Raw genomic sequence first — 12,264 nt, 5'->3', positions numbered from 1 at the left:
AAAAAAAAAAAAAAAGTAACATTGATTAGAAACAAAAATTGATACAACCTTCTAGTCAACCTATTTAGAAAAAAGAACTCTTAAGAGTCTTCCTGAAGCAAAGGATTACAAGTATGGCACCTATCAAACCAAGTTGAGAGTTAAGTTACACATCAAAAGAACAAGTTAAATATCTCCCCAATGATACAAAATTACAATGGCAGAAGCTCCTTCGTAGTCAATCCTGAATAATAGTGGCTTCAGCTACTACAAAACTTTCTTCTTCTTGCTGGTTTCTGCATTCCAATTATCGAGAATGACAACTTCATCTTCGTCATCAATTACTTCCAACTTTGGTTCTCCTCCATTAGAATGAGTTCCACAAGAAGTTGAAGTGCTTTCGCCAGAAATTTGAGATAGTTTTCTTTTTGTCCCAGAGGAAATAATCTCTATCTCACCATTGTCCTCACTCTCCAGTGGCATTAACTTGGATACAATTAATGTACTCTCTCCATGGCCAAGAGGCTTCTCATTATCTTTCTCCACTTGAGGTGCTTGTGTCCATCCTGATAGAAGCATTCCATCAGGTTCCTTCTCCTCGTCAAATTCTTCTCTGCAAGGATTGGCATAAACGAAAATTCAGCAGTCAAGCAACATGGGAAAGTAGGAGATAACTCCATGAATCTGGAAGAAGTAATAACAGCCAACTATTATCACAATTCAAACTATTGTTCAAGGTTTCACTGAAATTTCACTAAATATTTCAGTTTCAACAGCTGTCAAAACAAAACCCTGAACGATATGTAAGTTTTGCAGTTTTTCAGTCGAAATTTCTATGAAATGTTTCATTTTGGTACATTTCTCAAGTAATAAATGTCAGGTTTTGAACAAAATGGGTAACTTTTTCAACCCATTCCATTCACTTCGCTGGTTTGGGCACAAAGGGTTGGGGAAAAACAAGGGTTTGGCCAAAAATCACTCCCGTACAAGCACAGACCAAGCAGTTGGGCAGCAGTGGAGTGCATCAGAAACAACTACTTGCTGCATTGTCAAAAAATTTGTGCCAAAGATTCAAATTTCAAGGTATAGGCCATATTAGAAATTTATACAACACTGTACAATGTATACCACCAAACTAATGGTCTGAAATTAAACTAACATTTTGAATTTTTATTTTTTATTTATAAATAATCTAAGGGGTTTCGCTATGTTTAGAGGGCCTAAAATAGGGTTTACTATAAGTTAAGGGACCTCACTTGGACATTTGGGCTTGAAACCAACCACCGACCACTGAAATTCACGGTTTTGCAAAATATTTCGGTTTTGACCAGGCTCGAAACTGAAACCAGGAACTATGATTCAAACATGCATCCAACATTCAACAAACTGCATACAACAGTTCAGAAGAAAAGATACACTAGAATGGCACTATCAGCAGCTATAGGAAACTGTCATGACTAGAAGTTCAACGGTGTTGCCCAGAGATATCATTTATGATGTCTAGCCTCACCCAACATAAAATGGGCACTGATACTAAACAAGACAGCAAATTTCATGTGGTACCTCAATAGAAGATGCATGTAGCTCTCTTTACAAACTGAAACAAAAAAAAATTTGCCAGACTCAACAAGTTTGATTATTATATTCTAAGTTGAGTTCTGCAAATTTTGTGTAAATCTTTCTTCTTTATAATCTGCAATTCATCTATAAATAAATTTTGTTCAGGTGCTCCAGACTTACAATAGGTGTCAAAGTTATATGAAATTTCATGTGCAACTATATGTGCATGTGAGCATTTGTGTGCACATATGCATTGCACTACGTTACACTCAATACCTTGGTAAAGTTACAAGAAATTTCATATGCATCTATGTGTGCATGTGAGCATGTGTGTGCGTATGCCTTGTCCTACATTACACTTAGTACAAATCATATATTGCCATCAACAAACAAACTTCTAAATTCATGTGTGCATGTGACCCTGAGTGTGCATATACATTGTGCTGCAATACACACATAAAAATCATACATTGCCATCAGTAAACAAACTTAAATTTTTTACATAAATTAGACAGTTTAAACCCTATGTAAAAATGAAATGAGAACATGAATGGAAAACCTGTGTTTAATACTAATATCGCATGATAATTCCTGTTGTAGATCCTCAACAGTGAGCCTTGTTCCACTAGTAACTGGAGAAGGAAGCTCAGCTAGCACCTGTAAGATGCATATATGCATAATTAGGAGAAACTCAGAAACATTGTAGCAAGCAACCAAAATGGAAGTGGCAAATCCAGAAATGAACAAAATTAGAAAACCCTAAGAACAGATTTGCCTAGCCACCTGCTGGTACGTTTTGGTCAGAGAATTGAATCCATCTTTTTATGGGAGTGGTGGGTGGCAGGTTTACAGGAAGAGAGTGGAATTCTGATCCTATTCTAGGTGGCAGCTTTGTCTAAGGAGCTCTACGTAAAAATTCCAGTCCCAAAGCACCTACACATGTAAAAAGAAAGCATTCTTTCCCAAGCACCCCAGAACAGCTGGTACTACAAGCTAAAAGTTCCGATAAATGGTGGATTATAGAGCTGATGTGGACAGCATAACAGGATATGAGTCAAATGACGTTTACAAAAGGTCCCTTGTCTGATGGAAGTCCAGATCGGCCACATTATCCATTCATGAGATTGAAAATAGAAAAGGTCACCTGGTAAAAGAAAAGACCCAACTAGGAAACTCAATCTTTCAATACACGCCATTTTCTTCTTCACTGACTTATATTTTCCTTCTTCATCATTCCACTAAACAAACTAAAAGAAAGTTTGATATTCTTATCAATTTTTTTGACACGATATAAATGAGATAAGATACCTTCTCAAGGTTTGCTTCATAATTGGCCACCATATCCTCCTCTAGGTCATCGCCAACCTCATAGAGAAGGGCTGATCCAAGCATAATCAATGGCAAATTCATGCCAAGCTTGGCTTTCACAATCTTCTCGACAAAGTCTCGCAGCTTCGTATGCAATGTGTTAACCTCAAGAGACAGTGGCGCCTATTCACAAATTGCAGGCGATCAGAATGTAGTATGTCATTCATTAAACCTCAAAAAGTGAAAGAACTTCTACAAAGTCCATAAGGAATACCAAAAATACCTCTGAACAGACAAAACAGGATTTATTAGGCTCAAATGGCTCAACTGGCATAAGAAGCATCTTTCTTGATGGATGTTCAAGACAGTATGTCATCCTGCATATGTATCCATCAGATTAGAATCCATTAGTGTCAAAATAACTAATGGTGTCACATTCCTACATTTGCAACAAGCCCCTCAACACTAACAAAAAAATTGTCTGTATACATTTTCAAGAATATTGGGTTAAAACTGGTAGTCCATACAATGAATATGATTTAAAATAATAATAACAACAGAGAAAATAAAGTGTATCCAAGTCAAATAATGATGTAGGTTCTACAATGTTACTCCCAACTCAGAAAATTCGACCACCACAAATTTGCAGTCAGTTGAACTCCCTTCTCTAAAACAGGAAGAGAATGGATCAAAGCTAGGAAATCGTATCATTCAACAGACAGAAAATCCTTTTCAAGAGCAAGAATAAGCTTTAGCTCCAAGCTTTTTTCTCTCTCATTTTTTTTTCCTTCTCTCCCTTTCTTCATTCTCGTTTTCCCCTATCTTTGGTTTGGCTGGGATTGTATTATAAGTTGGTTGGATTTGAGGCAGGTCTAGAGTCATTTTGGTGGCAGCGATTTCTGGGTTTTGAATGGAGTGATGCTCCTTTAAGAGCCAGGTGGTGGGAGGGTGTAATCTTATTTTCTGGTTCTTATCTGTCAAGTCCCCTGGTCTCTGGGACCTTCTTGAATTCTTCATTGAAATCTCTCCTTTAAATGATTTTTTTTATTATTTCCCATTCCCAAAAAAATGCTTGCCTTGTGTGCATGATAACTAAAATGGACAATGCCTCCTTTGCAGTGTTCCTTCTTCCTAGAAAATCTGAAGATACCCACAGTCTTAGAGCTCATGGCACGTCATCACCTATTTAGCTAAAGAGAAAGGGAACCCAGTTTTTTTTTTTTTTTTTTTTTTTTGGGGGGGGTGGGGTGGAGTGGGGGTGGTGGTGAGAGAACCTGAAATGTGCATTCTGAATATAAAATTTGCAGACTAGGGCAGGAAATAGACTGGATTCACAAATATAAAGACCTGATCTCATTCAGTCAAATGCGGACCCATTTCAAGCCAGTTTGGATCCAAAACCGACATTCTTCTAAAACTAGGTTTCCCAACCCATAACTAGATCTCTATATCTTGGACAGGGCAATTTTGCAATCAAATGCAGAAAAGGACCAACATGCAATTGTACCAGATAAGAATCCATCATCGTGGATCTGGATACATATTTGCAGATCCACACAGATCTGGTCGAGAACCAAACATTTCCGTGCCCTATGGTAAACATTGAGGAACTGGAACTGGATAAACACAACCTCCATCCTTTATAATTTGCCACCTATCATATGGAGAACAGGAAGGAGGAATTTTCAGAAGACTATGATAGTTAAATGTGACAGTAAATATAGCATTCTTCAATGAGGAGCAAAAGTTTCATTCCACACCTATAGTTCTTTACATCATTTTGGAGAACCTTGGTTGCTTCAATCACAATCAAGCCAGAAATAATAGCATTTGTTGTGGCAACAGCATGAACAATATTACCAGCAATGCCTTTAGCTTCAAAGAGGCTATGCATAGAAATCCCAAAAGAATCCGCCCGAATATTTGCTGCTGCAGTAACAAATTCTACAGCTAACTGATCATCTTTATCAAAAATCAGGCTACCAATTTCCTAGAAATAAAACATAGAAGACAATATCAGTGCTGAATGTAGAGAGTAAACATTGTGAAGCACAAGCAGAAATTTGAGTAAAAATACTAAATTAAGAAAAAATAGTGATCAAGCCAAACCTTCTCTCTTTTTCCTAGAAATAGTTTCAGCGACTCTAGGAAGATTTTTGTGTTTTCTACTAGGCTCCAAACATCCTGAGGATTCCTAAGACCCAGAGAAGTCATCGCAGACACTGACAATGGGTCATCAACTGTAGAGTTCTTATTCAAATTCCCATTCTGTTGAACAAGCTTGTCAGGCAGGACATCCCTGCTATATATAGGCTTTGGTCTATTTCTAGTTTTCCACGTTTCTTCTTTTGCTAAAGCAGCTTCAATGTTATGTCCAAAGACATGATCATATATTCTCCGTCCATACTTCTCATGATCTTCACCTTCTCTTCGTTCAAAGACATCTTCAACATTTTCTGATGAGCTAGAAGCATCATTAGAACGCACATAAAGATCATTCTCCAGATTCTTGTCCCCAAACAACTTCGCAAAGAGCAAATCCTTTGCCCAGACTATACAGTGGATAAACTGCAAATTTCAAGCAATGATGTCAATGTCAAACCCTCGTTGAACAGTTCTGGAAATAAATCACATTAAATAGTCTCCAATCACAGATTACCTGCCAAGATTATATTATTGACAAAAGATTCTATGTATCATGAGAAAATTACCCTCTAATAGAGAAATAGGAGGAAAAGGCCAAAAGCAGAAAACACAACAGCATTGATGATCAAAGGCAGTACAAGGAATAGAAAGGAGAAACATAAACAAAAACAAAGACATGTTGCGAAGTAACTAGAAAGCTCAAACATCTGAAGGTTACCGTCAACATCAGCCAAATAATTAAAATACTATGTAAGAACTATAAGGAAGCATTACATCTAAAAGCCAGAAGATTCCATTAGGAATATTGCTAATGGTTATGGAGTTTTGTCATGTATTCAAGTCTGGCCTACCAGCCAGAGCAAATAATAAATAAATAAAATCTAACCTACAAGCTGGCAGGTTATTATAGTGATATACTAATGATCAACCAAATTACCAAAATATGGCTGCAAGTCATCTCCTTCAACCAGAAATTATCATTTGATATGACATAATAACAGGGTAGCACAACCACACCCCCCCCCCCCAAAAAAAAAAAAAAAGGAAAGAAAGAAAAGATATGGCATATTAACAATCTCCACAAGAACAAGGAAGTGGGAATTCAACTGTAGAATTGATAAAAAGACAACCATGTTCATCTATCACTAGAATTACATGCAAAACATCAATCAAACTAACAATAAGAATCTATTCTTTATTCAGTGATGAACTTCGAGATCTAAATAAGCAGTACCAAATATAAATATTGTAAGAAATCCAAATGACTACTGCAGCATGAAAAATAGATCACCCACATTATTTGATGAATGTGCAATCAGTAAACAGGCATAAAATGCTGCCTAATATAACACTTCAATACAGAGAGAAGCAATTTCTAATATCATGAAGGAGAGCGCAAGTAATCAATGTGATCATTCCACCAGTGAATACCTTTGATGGAGTACTAGTAATTGTGCAGACAGGATATGTTTTTGGAGTGGGTTTTGGCTGGCATTCATAGCACTCGGTTTTTCCTTTTACATGGACAGTAACCTGCACTCCTTACATTGGAAAACAAAGAATATTATCATTAGAGCCAATCAGTCAAATCAACATAGCATGATAACTTAGGATGTCAACAAGAGGTACAACATCATTTGAACAATTAGACCACAGAAGTGCAAATTCGAGTATTAAAAGGAAGATCAGAGAGAAACAAATGAGGGAGGTGAGAGGACTCTCTTCTGCTCTAACTCAAAATAAGTGTTGTTTATCTTGTAAGTTTTCCTAATAATGGATCAACAAACCAGATGGTATATGTGAAAATTGAAATAGTAAAATGAAAACCAAAAAAGAACACTGTAAGAAGTAATTTAGATCCAAGATTTTCTTCTGATCTTGCAAGAGTTTTCTCAGGCAGCCAAATCAACCCACTGAAGGGCCCCAAGACCATGGTCACCAGCTCAACCAATCCTCCCGGTTATTAAAAAACTGTAAGTTATTTAAAATAAGGCTGCATAAAGAACTTAAGCTTTTCCATAAATGAGTATGTTAACTATGATAATTCATCAACAGGAAGAATTTTAATAAAAACACATTATATACCGATCATATCTCACACATTCGCTAAGAAATTTATAGTAGCCACAATGACTGAAAAGTCTGCAAGTGAATCTGTTAAATGTAAATGTGAGACTGATACTTTTTTTCGACTATTCATTTCTCCTAAAAGCAAAATAAGAAAGGTGCATATAACCTCATCATTAATCCATAAACAAAAGGAGTTGAGGGCAGAATGATGAACTAGAAACACAAAATACAATATGAACCATCATCACCTGCCCTAAAAACCCAGTTGTTCCACTTTCAACTAAAGGGACCTCAGCTGCCAAGCAAAGGCGATTCACATGTCTCCTTGCATCTAAGTTATCAAGACCATTCAAAACAACATTGAATTCCTTAAAGAAATCCACATTGAACTCGGGATCCTTGACATTAGCATGGTAGGCTTTAATATTTATGTGAGGCCTAAATCTTAGGACAGCTTCTCGAGCAACCTGTGTTATGAAAAGAACCAAAGAAAGAAAAATCAAATTGAACCTGTGGAGCAGAACAACCTGGACCAGACAATGATATGGTCGCAAAAAGCAATTATCAAATTCAAGTTACTCACTTTTGCTTTAGATTGCCCGACATGTGATTTTCTAAACAAAAATTGTCTATTTAAGTTACTCACTTCAATTGTATCCATGTCAATCTGCAAGTAGGAATAAACAAAAGTGAGGGGAATAAACAAAAGTGAGGGGAACAAATTTTTTAAACAATAACAAAACTTAAGCCTATACTGACAACTGTATGCAGCAGCCAAAGAAACCCAAAACATTATGGGGGTTACTATATCCCTTCAAAGGTCTAAAAGATACTTCATTGAGAGCATCAGATATGGCAGTAACAAGAGAACCATATTCTTTCACAAGTCGACAAGTGTAAAAGAGGAAAACGGTCACATTTAGCAGTAGCACCATAAATTACAAGTTTGAATCCATAGGACTTATTTTGGAGTCCACTGACACCTCCACCCAAAAAAAAAAAAAATCTCAGGAAAGTGAGCATACAATTGCACATCATTAAAAACAAAAATTAAAATAAAATGGAATTGAAGAAATAGCATAATCCCAAGTATCTGACAAATATAAAGCCCAGGAAATTGGAAAGAATATTATCTATCCTAATAAAGTTCATGCACATTTAAGGAAAAGTTTTGGCTTTGTTTCTCAAATAGGAATGTATACCAGGATTTTAGTCCATATAATCTTAGGATATAGGGTGTGTGTGTGTGTGTGGTTTGATGGTTTTGAGGTGAGGAAAGCAAGCAAGCCTTGTGTTAGGCTTTTGAGTTTCCCTGTTCGAGAGAGCTCCTTGGCCTGGGCTCTTGACGCAACTAGGCTAAAACATGAGTAGGAGACTTCTAGTTGAGAAATTCGTTGAGTTCTAATAAGCTGTAGTGTATTGAGTTGAAGCTACAGTTGTTGATTTGTAAGCCGTAGTCTTTGATTCTTGCCTTGGCAGAGTAGATGACTTCACTCGCTGAATAAAAGAGGAAGCTTCTACCTCTTTCCATCCTTCCTTGCTTTTGCATTTGATGATGCATATGCCGTGCCTGACTATGGGTATGCTTGTGTGTTTGTATATGTGGATACTGCTTTGGATGCATATAGGAGTGCTGCTTTGGGGAAGAAGGGGGCTGAAGAGGGTCCAACACTCAACGAGCAAATTGCGTGAGTGATTGCTACTTTCACTAATTACCCCTAGCTTTCGAACTTTCTCTACCACCAACGGTCAGCTGTCCTTACTTATGAGGGAAAATCAACCAAAGTCTCAAGCTTAAACTGAAGTAACACGACGTTCACACAGAACAAGGGGATGTCGTGAATCTCTCACCTGGCGAGCGTCATGCTTTTTATTATCTGACCGGGGGGGTGAGAAAATGTTTATCCTGGTAATGCAACTATTTGATTAATACCCTCAGTCGACTGGGGCAGCGATTTATAAGACACATTCGTTGAATCAACGATATTGTAAAGCATATCACTCCATGTGGCACAAGTGTCAGCCCGTCCGCGATTTTATGAGGAGAATCATGGCTTTTGGTGCTTTTTGTGCTTTTTCTTTGCTTCTGCTTTTTGTCTTTTCCTTGATTTCAAAGAGAAACCCAATGAGCATAGCCAGTCATAGCAATGTCAAAGCACAAGTTTTAGAGGAGCCTCTTGTTCTTATCAATCTCTTGCAACATTTCGTGTAGGATTAAGGCATTTGTGTCTATGTCAACAGTGGATTCTAGATCGCTTGAAAGAATGTTGTCTGCAATCTAGGAGTGAAAGAACCATCCTAGCACCCAATTTGGAAAGGTCATCATCCACTTGCTTATGCTTTTTTCATTTTTCCTTGATTTCAAAGAGAAACCCAATGAGCAAAGCCAGTCATAGCAATGTCAAAGCACAAGTTTTAGAGGAGCCTCTTGTTCTTCTCAATCTCTTGCAGCCATTCGCGTAGGATTGCGGCATCCATGTCTATGTCAACAAAGGGTTCTAGATCATTTGAAAGAATGTAGTCTGCAATTTGGGAGTGAAAGAACAATCCTAGCACCCGATTTGGAAAGTTCATCCACTTGCTAGCTCATCTAAAAGACCAGAACGAAAATACTAATGGAAAATTCCCACCCCCCCCCCAAAAAAAATTTTTTTCTCCCTCAAAAATTAACACTGTGATTCGGTCCCACTACCCATCCCTTTGCATATTTATAACGATTTGAATACAGAAAGCGCTTCAACCGAGTTGGAAGCCTAAGTATGAAACCGGCTAGATATCATAAATCATAAGTAAAGGATCACAGGTAAAATTTTAGTCGGAGAAGACTCCAAAACATGTTATAAATGTACGAACAATTGCTTGGTGCTAGTGTGGTAGCGTGGAAGGAAAAAAGCCCACATGAATCCTTAATAATTTAAGCATCCAGCACTAAATTTATGTCAGCATGAATAACCAATAATAATAAATAAAGCACTAAATTTCCGTAACCCACCCTAACGATGCTGCCAATGAAGAAGAAAAAAATCCGTTCACAAAACCCTAGAACCAGTCAAACAAAAAGGCCAAAAAAAAAAAAAAAAAAAACGAGAGGGAGCGGAAGCAAACTCACGATATGAATGTCTCGGAAACCAGATAGAGCGAGAGTTTTGAGAAGCTCGCAACCGATGCCGCCTGCCCCAACCATTAGTACTTTCGCGTTCTGCACGGTAAAGGTTCAACTTCTTAAACTTGGTCGATTAAGCCTTCTCTGATACTTCGATACATGGCTCTAAGGAGAAAACAAGACCATTGAAGTGAAATAAAAGAACGAGAGAGAAAGAGAGTACCTTGATTGCTAGACGCCGTTCCTCCGACGCCATTGAAGCAAGCTTTGGAATCGGATAAGAGAAAAAGAGAGAGATGCCGCCAATTGCAACTAAGACGCCAACTGAGAGGGCTGAAGTAATTTAAATCTAATTGGAAAAGAAAAACAGAAAATAGAAGGGAGAGGATAGAATCTGAAGGGCCGTTCAACCAAATACTTCGTAGAAAGGGCGCCAAAAAACGACTCTCTCTCTCTCTCTCTCTCTCTCTCTCTCTCTCTCTCTCTCAACCCCCAACGCACTTCCTCTGAGTTTTGTATTTCTCCATTTTCTGATTATAAAAAAGGAAGGTCGGGATAAAATTTAGTTACATATTCTCAAATCTCGGAATCGCTAATCAATTGTTCAGTGCCGATCACCGTTCCGAATCGGTCAGAATCGGTTGAAAACTGTCATGAATCGGTGGGAATCGGTATGAATCATCTGGATTGATCAGTGTTGATTTCGATATGAATCAAGTAGCGCAAAAAATTATTGAAAAAATAGTATTGAAATTTTTTTGGGAAGGGCGCTTAAAGCATGAGATCGGCCGATAGGGTTGATCTGTATCACAATAGGGTTGATCTGTATCAATATGGTATCAATGTCAAATCGACAGCATTGATATCGGTCTTGTCCACTCATGATCCCAATCCAAACTCGATTCCTAATTCCATGACATTACATTGACTAGATTCAGCTACTACCAGCTGGGTTTAAAACCTTGAAACAAAACCTTGAATCAGGGTCTTAATTTTGGTCTTACATGACCTACATAATCTTTTTGTTTTCATTTAATGAAATTTCCCTTAAAAAAATGGGCCCCTGCAATCAAGAGTACCAAAAAGGTGCATGAGATTAAGAGAAGATGCATAGATATACACAAAGAGGATGTTGAAATTGATTGCGACTAGTTTAGACCATTTCTTAATTATCCGACATCCAAATTTACCACATCACTTTCATATGTCAGTAAAAAAATGAGTCAACCACCATAATGATGATATGGATCGATGAAAAGGTTTTTGGAGTAATTTTCTTTCACCCACCCACGATGAATGAAATATTCCTCGCCATGGGTAATAATAGCCATGAATGGTGGTAAAAAAGCAAGGGGCATTTATGAATTCCTCCTATCGGTGAGAGTAATAATGACTCTAGATTCACGATTTTTTTTTACGTACGGTTGAGGAAAACTTTCTCAATAAGCTCTTTTTTTTTTTCTTTTTTTTTTTTTAAAGGGGGGATAAAAAAAACAAAAGTAATGACTCCAAAAAACCAAAAGTAATGAGGAGTTCCTAATGTCAGTTAAGAAACAAAATTTTGAAAAATTAGTTTGGTGTTTTGGGGGTGGGGGAGTGAGAATGCATCTTTGGCCTACAATCTGTTATTTCCTCCCAGCATTAGGTTGTTTGTTCATAATCAGTTTCCTATATAACCATTTTTAACCAAGATCATCAAACTACTAAATCGTTCTCTTTGTGTTGTAATCTCCATTGTATCCATCCTCCATTGGTGGGTTGAGGGGCCCTTCTTTGTCTGATGTTGGTCAAAATATCACCTGCATGCAGTTTTAGTTTTAGTTTTAATGGCAGATGACAGTGATGGCCAAGATAAGGTAAAGTTGATTTCTGTTTTCCACTTTATCTTCCATCTCTTTTCTTATATCTAGCAGTTAGCTCTATAAAGGGCCTATCTAATAGTCATCAATGACAGGCAATTGTGTTGGAATTCAGAATCTCCATGCACTGTAAAGCATGCGAGAGAACAGTGGCTAAAACCATCTCCAAAATCAAAGGTAATATATTAATGTTCCACAAATCTCTCCCAAGTATGATCTTACTAAAATTAAAAAAAAAAA

At 37.3% G+C, this 12,264-nt stretch overlaps 1 protein-coding gene across 1 annotated transcript; it reads right to left on the bottom strand.

The window, feature by feature from the left end:
* Nucleotides 1-38: 38 nt before the first annotated feature.
* On the bottom strand, nt 39-10,671 carry LOC122091778 (SUMO-activating enzyme subunit 2-like). The gene is made up of 11 exons (XM_042661909.1): nt 10,389-10,671; nt 10,172-10,261; nt 7,646-7,729; nt 7,311-7,529; nt 6,424-6,525; nt 4,957-5,415; nt 4,608-4,837; nt 3,131-3,224; nt 2,848-3,030; nt 2,099-2,196; nt 39-592 (listed from the first exon to the last, which is right to left on the bottom strand). The coding sequence occupies exons 1-11, from the start codon at nt 10,419-10,421 to the stop codon at nt 247-249; spliced, it is 1,938 nt and encodes a 645-aa protein (XP_042517843.1). The 5' UTR covers nt 10,422-10,671; the 3' UTR covers nt 39-246.
* Nucleotides 10,672-12,264: the final 1,593 nt, after the last annotated feature.

This window comes from Macadamia integrifolia, chromosome 10 (genome assembly GCF_013358625.1).
Source record: "Macadamia integrifolia cultivar HAES 741 chromosome 10, SCU_Mint_v3, whole genome shotgun sequence".
In the NCBI taxonomy this organism is placed as follows: Eukaryota; Viridiplantae; Streptophyta; class Magnoliopsida; order Proteales; family Proteaceae; genus Macadamia; species Macadamia integrifolia.
Note: the sequence above shows the minus strand (reverse complement) of the source record. Positions and strands in the feature narration are given on the sequence as shown.